This window comes from Acomys minous, assembly GCF_964271855.1.
Source record: "Acomys minous genome assembly, chromosome: 3".
Taxonomy (NCBI): domain Eukaryota; kingdom Metazoa; phylum Chordata; class Mammalia; order Rodentia; family Muridae; genus Acomys; species Acomys minous.
This window is the reverse complement of record NC_140485.1, coordinates 77,645,492-77,659,451: the sequence shown is the minus strand read 5'-3', so window position 1 is coordinate 77,659,451 and position 13,960 is coordinate 77,645,492. Positions and strand designations below refer to the sequence as shown.

The window sequence follows — 13,960 nt, the reverse complement described above, 5'->3', positions numbered from 1 at the left end:
TAAATAGTGATTAAATCTTTGCTGTTGTTAGTACTTTGGCATAAATTATTCAAACATTAATTACTATATAAGAAATAATCCCGTATTTGTGGGTTTTTTTGTTTGGTTTTTGGTTTTTCGAGACAGGGTTTCTCTGTGTAGCCTTGGATGTCCTGGACTCGCTTTGTAGACCAGGCTGGCCTCGAACTCACAGCGATCCACCTGCCTTTGCCTCCCAAGTGCTGGGATTAAAGGCGTGCGCCACCACGCCCAGCTATCCCGTATTTGTTTTAAAGGATATATTTTTAAAGATTATTTTTTAAATTTTCCCCTTCCCCTTTCGCCTTTTTAAACATATACCAAAGTCAAAGGAGTGAAGAAAGAACAAGAACCAAGGTCTTACCGATGAGGGAGGGGTGGTGAGAAATGCCATCTGGCCAGATGGGTCAGTTTCACTGTGGTCTTGAAGATGCCTGTTCTAGAATTCCTGCCTTTATTTACTTTTAAAAGAAGAACATTTTAAGGCAGGGTTGTAGCTCAGTTGTCAAGCATGCACAAAGCCCTGGCTTCGGTCCACGTGAAGCTGAATTTGGCGGCACCCCTTTCTACTGCAAGCATTGAGGAGGTAGAAACAGAAAAATCAGAAGTATAAAGTCATCCTTGGCTACATAGTCCAAGGCTAGCCCAGGCTGTGTGAGATAATCTCAGAAAATAAGAAAAGAAAGAAAGAAAAAAAGTTTTGGCTTGTAGCTGTGACTCAGTGGTGGTTCATTTTTTTGTCCCCCTAGACAGGGTTTCTCTGTAACCTTGGCTGTCCTGGACTCGCTTTGTAGGCCAGGCTGGCCTCAAACACACAATGTGTGTGTCTTCCCTCCCTCCCCCCAAGAGGCTTTTGATGTACTTCTCTCATACCCACCAGTTGATGGATATCCTCTGTTTTGCTATAGCTTAGAGTCAAGATCTCTACTGAAGTTGGCATCACAAATGTTGATCTTTCCACTGTGGATAAGGATCAGAGCATTGCACCCAAAACTACTCGGTAAGTGGGGAATCCCCAAGCTTCATAGCTGGAATGAACATACCTAGGCACTGCACTCCTCCAGATGGTGTTTCTGTGATGGTAGTGACCTACTGTCACCCTAAATTGAAGAGACTGCAGTGCCAGTGGTGTCCGCTCTAGGGACACTGGTAGGCACGTAGCAGATGTGGAGTGTTTAGTTCATGAGCCCGATGCTCCCTGGGGGTCTCAGTCTTGAGTCCGCTGTGTCATTCACATTATTTAGTTCCGAGGAAGCAGTGGGTTAATTTGTATTCTACTGCAGTCTGATCTTCAGAGTCCTGAGTTAGCTTTTGGTATGGCCTCAGGGAAACGCTTTCTGACCTTGGTGGGTCTGAGACAGTTGGAAAGCCTTAGCTCTAGCTCCATGACAGTGGCTCTCAACCTTCTAATGCTGTGACCCTGTCATACAGCTCCTTGTGGAGTAGTGACCGCAGCCATAAAGCTGTTTTCATTGCTACTTCATAACTGTGATGTTGCTACTATTATGAATCATAAACACCTGTGGCTTCTGATGGCCTTAGGTGACCCGCAGGTTGAGAGCCACTGCTGTAAGACTATTGTTTCCCTCGCCGACGTGGAAGCTCCCGCTGGTCTGAGGCACAGCTTCAGAGCCTTGGTTTTTTTGTTTTTTGTTTTTCCTCTTTTAATGCAAACTCCTACGGAACCATTAACTTTTTTTTAACCATTAACATTTTTAAACATAAAAAATCTGGAACATTTCACAAATTTACGTGTCATATTTGCACAAGATCTGATCATCTTCTCTTTATCATGACAAGTTTTTAGTGAGTGATCACCAACCGTTAAGATTTAATCAGGACTGGCCAGACCATTTGTCAGTGTCACCGAGACCCCTGTTTTGGAGGAGGAATGAGGAGGAGCTTGTCTGTGTCTTGGGTGTAGTTCAGATCCCAGCTCTGCTCTGGTGGGCTGCCTGGGGAGGCAGATGAGCCCTGAAGCTGTTTTGAAGGCAGGGCATGCTTTAAGTCAAACTCAGGCCTTGTAAATCATGTAGTGCCGGACTTTGTGTCCCTGACTTGCTTGTTGCTGTAGTGATGATAGTGGAGAGAAGGGCACTATTTGAGAATGCGCTAAAATAATGTCTGGAAGAGTGATTTGCAACATTAATTCTCTGTAGAGTTGGTCTCCATGAGTCAGTATAAACCGAGAATGTAAAACAAAGCCAGGTGTGAGCTCCGTGACTGTTGGCTTGTTGATCCCTTGGCTGTCTCTCTTAAGTCCCAGGAGATGGCTATGGAGAAACAGCTTTCCTTGTCAAGTCTGCCTTTTGAGAAAATGACTTTTTAAAATCCAATTTCAAGGCAGGAAAATAAATTGAGACAGTCTAGGAAACAAAGCATAAAAAAGCCCAACACCCCTTTTTTGTCTGCGCCCCATCCTGTTCGTCGGCCAGCCTTGCCACTGCTGCTGTCGACCCCGCCAGGCACCTGCACCTGAGCTGGCCTGGGTCAGAGCACAAGGCGTTGACGTGAAGGCCTGGAGGTACACAGTCTCACGGAGCGCGTCCCCAGACCCTGACTAAAGTTTCTCGGTGCTTTCCTCAGTGCTGGCCTGTGGCTGAGATTGTCACTTAGTGGTCTGCTCCAGCCTTCTGGTCCACCTTGCCTTACATGAGACCCTGAGTTCTAGCTCCAACACAAAAGAAAAAAGAAAAAAGAAAGAAAAGAAAACACCTCTACAGTCAGCTTTATTGATTTACTTTGCCTATAGACCATAGATATTTTTGTGCATTGGTTGGTCCACCATGGAAGTGGTAAAAATGGGACAGGACCCCATTTGGGCAATGATGCCCGTTTTCAGACTGACTATGTATATAATATCTCTTTCAGAGTGACCTACCCAGCCAAAGCCAAGGGCACATTCATCGCAGACAGCCATCAGAACTTTGCCCTGTTTTTCCAGTTGGTAGATGTGAACACCGGTGCGGAGCTCACCCCTCACCAGGTCAGGAGGAGGCCCCTGCTGTTCTCCTGCCAGGAGAGCAAATGTGTGCCAGAGCAATATGCAAACGTCACGTTCCTACTTTCGGGGCACAGTGGCACCCTGCCATCCATCAGCTTGTCTCTGTGACCTTCTGCTCCCTTTGCAGTGATTGTGACCCATTAACTGGAGTAAACGTGTCTTTAAAATAAGAGAAAGGATTAGCTGAGCTCAGTGGTTCAGATGTGCAGTCAAAGCAGCTCAGGGCAGCTGAGGTTGGAGGATAAGTTCAAGGCTCCCCTTGGCCATCATGTGCGTACAAGGCGAGCCTGGCAGATTCCTGACACCGGTTCAGACTAACAGGCAAAGAAGGGCTGGGTTTGAGCTTAGTGATCGAAGACTCCCTACAGTTCCCAACAAGTGGGGCCTGAGGGAGCTGGCGAGATGGCCATCAGATAAGAGTACTTCCTGTTCATGTGGAGGACAGGGCTTTGTTCCCAGTGTTTATATCACATACTCCTTGCTACTATCTGTAACCTCAGTTCCACAGCTGCCAGGTACAGGCTAAACACCCATACACATAAAATGAAATAAATAAAAATTTAAAAATATTGTTTAGAAGATATATTTAAATTTTAAAAAATTAATACTTTGAAACTTCTTTGTTTTGTTTTTTAAGATAGGTTTTACTCTATAGCCCTGGCTATACTGGAACTAACTCTGTAGACCACGCTGACCTCAAACTCAAAGATCCTCCTGCCTATGCCTCTCGAGCAGTGGGATTAAAGGTGGGATGAAAGGTGTGCTCCACCACCACCCAGTTTGAAACGCTTTTGACAAAAAGGAAAACCTAGGCAGAGAACCCCACGGGTTTTTGTTGTTGTTATTCTTACCAAAGAGACTATGAAAAATATTCTTTTAAATGTGTGCCTATTTTGCTTTTTTAAACCAGAAGACATTATATATGTATTTTAATTGAAAATTTTTTTTTTCTGTTTTGTTTTGAGGTTTTTTTCTTTTTTTCTTTTCTTTTTTTTTTTTCCTTTGAGACAGGGTTTCTCTGTTTAGCCTTGGCTGTCCTGGTCTCGCTGTATAGACCACAGGCTGGCCTCAAGTTCACAGCGATCCACCTGCCTCTCCCTCCCGAGTGCTAGGATTAAAGGTGTGTGCCACCACACCCAGCCAACTTTTTTTTTTTTTTTTTTTTTTTTGGTTTTTTGAGACAGGGTTTCTCTGTGTAGCCTTGGCCATCCTGGACTCACTTTGTAGACCAGGCTGGCCTCGAACTCACAGCGATCCGCTTGCCTCTGCCTCCCGAGTGCTGGGATTAAAGGCGTGCGCCACCACACCCGGCCTCACACCCAGCCAACTTTTAAGCACTTCCTTCAGCCTCTCGGCATGCATGTCATTCTCTTCCCGAAGGACACTGCCAACTACACAGCACCAGGAAGGAAGCGAAACCAGAAGACTAAATTGGGAGGGCTGGGTGTAAGGCAAGAAAATGAAAGGTAATGAGGCTTTGACTGAATTCTCCCAGGTTCTTTCTGTAATTTGTGACTCGATGGCCTCTTGTGTAGGCGTGACATTTTGAAGATGAGTCTGCAGTACGGGTGGAAGACAGGCGTTCTCTCCCCACCCCTGCACAAGACTAATGGCTGTAGTCAGGATGCTTGGTATTGTGAGCCTCCCTCAGTAATTTGATGTGCGGACTCACAAATGGGAGTTATGCTTCATGTGTAGGCCCAGCGCTGCCTGCGTCACTATGGCAACTCATTTAATGTTCTTGCCTTATAACTGTAAATTGGAGCCAACCATTTGTCTTGTTGAAGTCATTGTCTTGAAGCCCTTGAAAGGAAAGCCTTACCCAGATAATAATTTTTTTTGCAGTTCTGTCTAGCACACATTGGCCATAACTGATTAGACCCAGAACCACTGTCCTGAGGCAGGGTAGCTACAACTGAGTCGTGGCTGAGTGGCTCTGATTTCCCAAGACCTACACTATATGCTTTGTATACATTAGTACAATATCTTCACATAAAGGCACTTCTGCCCTAGAAGTGAAGAAGGTACAAAGAGGTTAAGTGGTCTACTTAGCTGCCAAGTGAAGGAGCCAGGTCACCGTTTTCAGAGCCAGGCTCTCTGTGACACCAGGCAGCTGTGTCCCCTCAGAACTTGGCCTTGCTCTCTACAGCAGGGCCTCCACTGCTGCACCTTGAGCTGGAAACACTAGGAAACTGAACGCGAGCCTCTTGCTGTTCCACCTCACTTCCCTTCTCTTCGCCCTCTGGTGAAGAAGTGAATTGGGCAGCAGAGCGGCCAGCAGCTGGCAGGAGGAGGAAGCAGCAGCAGCAGCAGAGGGTAGACGATCACAGACTCCAAGTTGCTGAGCACTAGCTCCACACCTATGTTCAGTTTCTCTCCTTGTTCAAGCAGAAAAATTGTCCCTGGGGTAGGAGCTAGGGTCGGGTGGCTGCTCCTTCTGCTCTGAGGAGCAGGTGTGGCTGAGCAGAGCTTTCTCTTACTCTGCTCCTGGCTGGTTGAATGTGGGGCCCACAGGGAGCTCTGAGGTGATTGGGCGCTGCTCTTGTTCTCTCCAGACATTTGTTCGACTTCATAATCAGAAAACTGGCCAGGAAGTGGTGTTTGTTGCTGAGCCGGATAGCAAGAATGTATATAAGTTTGAACTGGATACCTCTGAGAGAAAGATTGAGTTTGACTCTGCCTCTGGCACCTACACTCTCTACTTAATCATCGGAGATGCCACTTTGAAGAACCCAATCCTCTGGAATGTGGTAGGTGCCTGATCAGCGAAGGCCACACTGGCAGCCTTGCTGTGAGGCCGTGTGTTCTGCTATACAGAGGGTCATAGACTATGGATGTGTAGCGTATTGATTAATGAATGGAGTTCCCACATTTCATGAATTCCTATAGTTAGTCTATCAGAAAGAGGTTCCCCACTGTCAAGGCATGGGGTCTTGGCCTTTGAGATCCATTACAGTCTGGGGAAGAAGAGGGCAGTGAGCTAATAAATAATGCCAACAATTACATGATTATATTATAGGTTACATGGTTCTCCCTCACAGGCCTCACTTCTTGATGGTTCTGATGACAGAGCCATACCAAAAGGCAGCTTTGGAGCAAGGAGTTGAGAAAGCATGGGGTGTCTTGGAATAGTATCCAGAGTGCATGTTAAGGAACAGCTTCCTGGAAGCGTGGCGTGCTCTCAGGGAGATGGGAGACTTTGGAGCCTTGAGTCTGCGGGAGGAGATGGGTTTGGGAAATGGCAGAGAACAGATAGCAAGGCCAGGCAGGGTTTGTCTTATGCAGGATGAAGGGGCAGCCACCTTTTTTCCTGCTATTTTCAAGATTCCTTCTCTTCTCTTGGACTTGAAGATACCTTTGTACCAGACTGCATTTTTTATTTTTTATGTGATTAAATCACACTTGCCAGGGACACCTGGTGGTTTCTGATTACAGCTCTAGCAGCCAGTAAGTATCCCAGTTGGGGTTTTCATATTAAGCAGCTCTAGGGGGCTTTCCCACTACGCTAGTAGGAAATTGGAATCCTTGCTCTAAAAGGCACTTTTGGCAAATACAAGATTTGTTCTTGAGATTTTCATTGCCTCCATTTGTCAGCTAATGACGAGAAGTGACTGGACTGTGGAGAGCTTTTCAGTTTGTGGCTTTTCCCTCTTACCCTGTGTCTCTAAGCACTGTTCTTGTTTTTCAGGCGGACGTGGTTATCAAGTTCCCTGAAGAAGAAGCTCCCTCCACTGTCCTGTCTCAGAACCTTTTTACCCCAAAACAGGAAATTCAGGTATATTCCAAAGGTGTTATCCACCAAGCTGAGAGTTGAGGTGAACCCAAGGAGAGAAAAGAGCAAACTTCTGGGCTGTGGCTCTGGCCCTGCAGCCTGTTTGCCTGTGCTGCTTGGTGATGTGAACTGGAAATGGGGTGGGGCAAGTTAGTGGTCCCATCTCCTGGCTAACAGTGAACTAGCGATGAGACGACCACTGGGCCATCTGAGGCACAAGTGGGTTTAGCTCTCATCCTCTCTGCTGTATACATTGGACTAACAGCTGAGAACTCACCTAAGAAGCAGGGCTTTACTGCCCTGGACAGATCCTTGGCTTAGGCCACCTGCCTTCCTTTTAACACATAATAAGCAAGCCCTACCCAGCCAGGCCCATTGAATGTTGTGAGGACCAAAATTAGTAAGAAAAGAAAGGCTTTTGGCCAGGTGGTGGTGGCGGCGGCGCACGCCTTTAATCCCAGCACTTGGGAGGCAGAGGCAGGTGGATCCTTGTGAGTTCGAGGCCAGCCTGGTGTACAAAGCGAGTCCAGGAGAGGCTACACACAGAAACTCTGTCTTGGGGAAACCAAAACAAAAAAAAGAAAAAAGAAAAGAAAGGCTTTTAAGTGTCTCTGAAACCCTTCCTAGAATAAACTCAGAGTTGTCACGGATAGTAAGGTGGGTCCCTCAGTAGACCACTCTACACTTGTGAGATTCAGTCATAGTCGTAGCATGGAGGCCCACTTGTGAGTTGAGTGTGAAGTGTGAAAACAGGCTCTGTACTCTCCTTGCACTGTTAAAATAATGCATGATAGCCAGATGCGGTGGGGCATGCCTGTAAACCCCACACTAGCAAGGCTGAGGCATGAGTAGCAAGCAATAAAATAAAGGACAGGGACTCTCAGGACAGGGTCGCAGGGGTCTTTGTAAATCGCCATCATGTTCTATGGTGGTGTCTAGCAATGTAAAATACAGTTACATAGCAGAATTATCTGTGACACGGGAGGGTCTGGGTGCTCTACAGGGTTGACCAGGTGGCCACAGTCACTACAGACAGCACTGGGAAAGCAGAGACTGCAGCCTCAGTCTGAGCTGCTTGACTGCTCATTGGCAAGCGGAAAAGAGGCCATAGTTTATACACTAGAGAATGGATATTTGAAAAGATGGGTGTGCACAAGTGTTACAACTCACTTATTTCTCCTGGGATCTTTTACCAGCCTACTAAAGTGAGTGGTCATGGCTCTCCCTACTCCCGTTTCTTTACCTGGACACTGAGGCAGAGTAACATGCCACTAGTCACACAGCCAAATGTCGTTTGGGGCCTAAGTAGATTCTGTGGACTCCTGGTGCATTGTTACTTGTGCTCGTTCGTGCTGCTGAGGTGAGCTGCTTAGACAGACTTCAGGGTCTGATTGCTCAGGGAAAGAGGAACACGCCTCAGAGGCTGCTCTCCAGCTTCCTGGTTTGACTCTATAAGTTACATGGAGCCAGGGAAGGAGGTCTGCTCAGACATCGCTAGAGCCACAGCTGTGGAATAGAGTGAGTTAAGGGTAGACCATCTGTATGAGGCCTGTTAGGTGTTAGGGCAGTTGGAGTTACTGTAAGCTGACCAGGATTAGCAGGGCAGTAACACAGACTTAGGAACCCGGGAACATTTTCAAAGCCCATAGTCCTTGGGTGTAACATCCAAGCCATCCCTAGGCCGGAGCCTCCTTTCTGACACAGCCAGTGGCCCTTGGTGGTCTGCATTCTCCAGCCTCTGAATGGCAATGAGTCTTTGAGGAAAAGGTGAACGGTGTCCTGGGAAGAGAGATCTCTGGGACCAGAAGCCACCTCTGAGAAGACCCATGGAGCCAACTGAAGACTTAGCCTCTAAGAGGCACTTGCTCTGCGTGGTTGTTGGCATTTGGTCCCTGGTACACAGGCAGACCCTGCTGAGAAGGGCGCTTTCTGAAACTGCTTGGTGTGTCTTCTCTTGTCAGCACCTGTTCCGAGAGCCTGAGAAGAGGCCCCCGACGGTGGTATCCAATACGTTCACGGCCCTGATCCTCTCTCCCTTGCTCCTGCTCTTTGCGCTGGTGAGTCACCATAATTAGCATGGGCAGTGTATCTGGCTCTAGGCAGAACCGATATAACCATTCCAAAAGAGTCTTTGTGCTCTGGCCTAAGCACGGCTCTGGACTTGAACTAATGGTCAGAAACTCTTAGAATGACCAGAGTTCCCCACTGTGGGAGAGCAGCCAGATAAACCCCCCCATTAAGAAGGGAGCATGAGAAATCCCTGCCAGCTAGTGACAGTGACAAAGTGTACAGTCTGAAATCCTCTGGGGGAGTGCTCAGAGGAGATCAAGTGTCGAAAAAAAAATCAAGGTCCGTGTTGATAGCTTTAAGAATGGAGAACAAGCTGGGTATTCCAGATCTCCTGGGAGCATGAAGCTGGAATGAACCAAAAGTCCACTTAGAAGTGGTGTTCATTAGTCTGCCCACATAATGGAACGGTGTGCCAGTTGTTAGCAGAATGATAGAGCGGCACACTGATGCCAGCAGGTGGTAAAGAGGCGGCATGTGACAGGTAAATGGTCAGACATGGAGAACGTAAGAGGTGAAGTACCCTGCAAAGGCTCACATGATGCACTGTTTCCATTTCCTCAGCCCATATTATGAAGTAAAGCTATAATAAACGGGTTTTGAAAATGAGGTAGGAAAAAAAAGAGGCAGGCAGGTAGGTTTAGTGTAATCCTCTTTGTGGAGAAGTTGTTATGGCTGTGTTAATGTTAGTCACCTCTGGGGAGGAGACAATGGAAGTTGCAAAGGAAGGAAATCCCTAACTTTAATAGTGATACTTAGCGCTGGGCGTGGTGGTGCACAAACTTTAGTCCCAGCACTCGGAGGCAGAGGCAGGTGGATCACTGTGAGTTGGAGGCCGGCCTGGTCTACAAAGTGAGTCCAGGACAGTCAAGGCTACACAGAGAAACCCTGTCTCAAAAAAAAGGTGTGTGTGTGTGTGTGTGTGTACGTGTGTGTGTGTGTGTGTGTACGTACGTGTACGTGCATGTATGGATTTTTGTTTTGCTTTTTTCAAGACAGGGTTTCTCTGTGCAGCCATGGCTGTCCTGGAACTCACTTTGTAGAGCAGGCTGGGCTCAAACTCAGAGATCTGCCTGCTTCTGCCTCCGAAGTGCTGAGATAAAGGTGTATGACACTATACTTGGTTTATGTTCACTTTATTTAAAAACTGTCTTGGGCTAGGAGTGGTCTACAGAACCAATTCCAGGACAGCTATGGTTACAGACAGGAAACCCTATCTCAAAACCCACCAAAAGAGAAGGAGAAGAAGAAGAAAAGAAAAATTATCTTAGAACTGGCTATGCAGACTGGGTTAGCCTTGAACTCACAGAGATCAATGCCTCTGCCTCTAGATTAAATACATACGCTACCATGCCAGACTTAATTGATAAGTTTTAGCCAGTTAAAATGTTTTTCCTGCTGGACGGTGGTGGTGCACGCCTTTAATCCCAGCACTCGGGAGGCAGAGGCAGGTGGATTGCCGTGAGTTCGAGGCCAGCCTGGTCCACAAAGTGACTCCAGGACAACCAAGGCTACACAGAGAAACCCTGTCTCAAAAAAACCAAAAAAAAAAAAGTTTTTCCTTTGTTTCTCTGATAATCATAAATGTAGATATATAACCTTAAAGTTCGGAGAATTTGGCCAAATCAAACTTAGGTGTTATTTTTGGCAGGTTTCCTCTGTTTTAAATTAGCTGGTTGATTTTCAGCAAGAAGGAATGATGAAATCTAGGAAGCACGCCACAAGCTTTTGGACAGGCCTGGAGTGTGGGTGTTTTTGTACTGGGGGGATAGAGTTTCACAGGCCACAGAGTCAGTCCCATCATGAGAGCATGTTCTTGCCGCCTGTAGCTTATGCTACCAACTCCTTGAGAACTTCCTTGTCATGCGACTTCTGACCTTTTGCTCAGCCCCTCACCTGTTTTAAAGCAGAAGAGTTGCTGTCCTTGGAAACCCAGAGTTTCTCACAAACAGTTGAGAACAGCCACTGCGATGCCTTCAGAGGGAAGAGGACTTAGGACAGGGTGCTTGTCCTCTGAGGACATCCCTGTCTCTGGAGTATATGAACTCTGAAGCTCTGGGGCTTGGCATAGTATGTGTTGCCACTCTTTCTCGTTCTAATCTTTATTTCTTTGTCATTCAGTGGATCCGGATTGGTGCCAATATCTCCAACTTCACTTTCGCTCCTAGCACAATTATCTTTCACCTGGGACATGCGGGTAAGTGCCCCGGGCTGCTAATTGCATTTAACCTCCTCTGACATTTTGCCTGCCCTCGCAAAAGCCCTGTTAAGTAGGCCCACAACCTATTAACTATAATGGCTTAATAGCGTAACAGTCCCCTCTTCCTCCTGGCCTTTTAGGACAGTTAATATGATGATGAACCTGTTTGGCCCATCAGCTTAGAACAGCTGTCATTTTGTTGGACCTCACTGTACTAGGAGGCTGTGGCAAGCCATTTACCTCACTTAATAGCCCTGTTCATTTCCAGAGGTTGCTCGTTTAGCGTGTCTTTACACAGAGCCATCTTCCTGGATGAAGAGCGTTTAATGCAGCTTCTAAAGGTTATCTTTGCCCACCATATCGATCTTCACGTTTGCGGTGGCTCTCTCTGGACAGTAATAGAACACTCTCCTCTCCCTGATCAAATGCACTGAGTGTGGACCCTAAACAGCCTAAGCATAGCAGGAGAGTGAATCCCCAAATCTTTGTATCTCACTGGAGAGGTGATGCTCTTAGCTCCTTTGCCTCTTCAAGAAGCCATCATTTCAGCATCCATAGTGGCATGGCTTCTCCAGGGTCCATAGAATCTCTTTCCAGGCAAATGTGCATCTGTATTTGTCTGAGGAAAGGGAGTCTATAACTTTGATCAGATGCTCATAGTGGTCCATGACTTCAGAAATGCTTAAGCAGCCCTGTCTGTGGTAGTTCATCTGTCATCCTGGGCAGAGCTGGCAGGGTGACCTACCTTTTTTTTTTTTTTTTTTTTTTTGGTTTTTCGAGACAGAGTTTCTCTGTGTAGCCTTGGCTGTCCTGAACTCGCTTTGTAGACCAGGCTGGCCTCGAACTCACAGCGATCCGTCTGCCTCTGCCTCCCGAGTGCACCACCACACCCAGCTAGGGTGACCTTTCTTGCCTGCTTAGTTACTGGACTTGAATGACAGCCTCTTGGGTCAGGCTGGGAGCAAGACCCGAATGGAAATATTTTTAGAGCCTTGACTTTACTTGCCAGTGTGCTCTTGTGTGTATTTCCTTGTCTGATTTTCATTATTCAGCCCTGACGGGGGTGACAGGGGTAGGAACTCTGGTCCATTTGATGGTAAGAGAATTTGGGCTCAGAGAAATTACAAGTGGTGAAGGCAGAGCCTGTACAAACCCCAGGACTCTGCCGGGTCTTCCTGAGCCTTCCCAGGCTTCTTTTTGCTCACTTCCTAGCCACAGTGGCAAATCATTCTTAATATACTTCTAAATAAAAGGAAGTGACTAATTTGTTTATATCCTGAATATTTTTTTTTGTTTTTTTTGTTTTTTGTTTTGTTTTGTTTTGTTTTGTTTTGTATTTTTGAGACAGGGTTTCCTTGTAGTCCTGGCTGTCATGGCCTCGCTTAGTAGGCCAGGCTGTCATCGAACTCACAGAGATCTACCTGCCTCTGCCTCCCAAGTGATATCCTGAATATTTTCATTAAGAGTTTGAAACATCAGAAAAAAAATTTTTTTTGAAACATAAAATTATCCCAAATATTAGAAAGTAAAGGCAAAATCCTACATGAAGACAGCAGAGGGTGGATGAGAGCAAGCAGGCCCACAGATCAGAGAGCAGTGAGAGTGGCTGATTTTTACCTCTGTGTTTCTTGGGAAACAAAGCTCAAAGGCAAGTATGTTGAGTTATCTGTTGTCTGGCGTTGAGATAAAAAGGCTAAACAAAAAAGCTGCGTAGAGGGCTGGCGAGATGGCTCAGAGGTTAAGAGCACTGTCTGCTCTTCCAGAGGTCCTGAGTTCAACTCCCAGCAACCACGTGGTGGCTCACAACCATCTATAATGTGATCTGATGCCCTCTTCTGGCCTGCAGGTGTACATGTAGGCAGAGCACTGTATCTGTAAAAATAAATTTTTTAAAAAGCTGCCTAGAAATACTGACCCTCATGACACAGCAGGCCCTCCCTTCCCATTGTCACTGCTTCATTTAATTGGCTGTCATGATGTTTCTTGTAGCGATGCTGGGGCTCATGTATGTCTACTGGACTCAGCTCAACATGTTCCAGACCCTGAAGTACCTGGCTGTCCTGGGCACGGTGACGTTTCTGGCTGGCAACCGAATGCTGGCCCAGCAGGCAGTCAAGAGGTGAGGCTGGGGATGGACCAAGCTCCAGGGTGGGATGGGAGGCGTTTGTGTGGGCACTGCCATCCTGGCTCTGAGACCACAATGGTTCGTGGCAGAATGATTCGCATCCTTTGGGGCAAGCCTGACACCTTCATCCAGCCTGTTCAGGAAGCTGTAAACAGGACTTATAAAGAAGCGAGTAGCCTTAGTGACCAGTTGTAGATGTTTGAAAGTCACAGCACTTTGTGCCCTGCACATTAGAACAAGGGGAAATAACTGCCTTTTATAGACTAAAATATGTTAGATATGTGGTGTAAAAATCCCCCCTCTGGCCCTGCCCTCCGCCTGTGCCCAAGAACGGCAGCTCTGGGGCTCTTCCTCCCATCTGTAGGTCTGTGTTCTGCCCCTCAGCAGTTGTGCGGGCTTAGCAACAGCTCCCAACAGGGAGCATCCACTCAGAAGCCCACACTCCCACCCAGTGATAGACAGCCTGAGAGGCAGACAAATGCTCAGACCTTGACATGGTGGCAGCTTGACTTGAAGAACAGAATTGGAGGCAAATTTAAATGTCACATCGGTGCTTCTCATTGATTTCACTTTATTAGAACCTGACTGATTTCAGCCACGCAAAGGCCACTAAGAAAAGGTCAGAACTGCTTTCACCTTTGAAAGAAATCATTTTCAGACGCACCCTGCTTTCTGCCCTCTGGGACTTAATACTTGCAGAGTGGGAGTCAGTAGCGTGCCCTTAAACACTCTGCCAGTTACATCTGTTTGATCCAAGAGGGGCGTCATCAAGGA

At 46.9% G+C, this 13,960-nt stretch overlaps 1 protein-coding gene across 2 annotated transcripts in view; it reads left to right on the top strand.

Annotated features, from left to right (window-relative positions):
- Nucleotides 1-13,960, top strand: part of RPN2 (ribophorin II) — a 49,050-nt gene that overhangs the window by 31,512 nt on the left and 3,578 nt on the right. For both annotated transcript variants that reach the window (XM_084775683.1, XM_084775682.1), the window contains exons 10-16: nucleotides 927-1,018; nucleotides 2,890-3,004; nucleotides 5,578-5,772; nucleotides 6,711-6,797; nucleotides 8,756-8,851; nucleotides 10,983-11,058; nucleotides 13,051-13,180. In XM_084775683.1, the coding sequence (XP_084631809.1) occupies nucleotides 927-1,018; nucleotides 2,890-3,004; nucleotides 5,578-5,772; nucleotides 6,711-6,797; nucleotides 8,756-8,851; nucleotides 10,983-11,058; nucleotides 13,051-13,180 (791 nt within the window). The remainder of the gene's footprint in view (nucleotides 1-926; nucleotides 1,019-2,889; nucleotides 3,005-5,577; nucleotides 5,773-6,710; nucleotides 6,798-8,755; nucleotides 8,852-10,982; nucleotides 11,059-13,050; nucleotides 13,181-13,960) is intronic.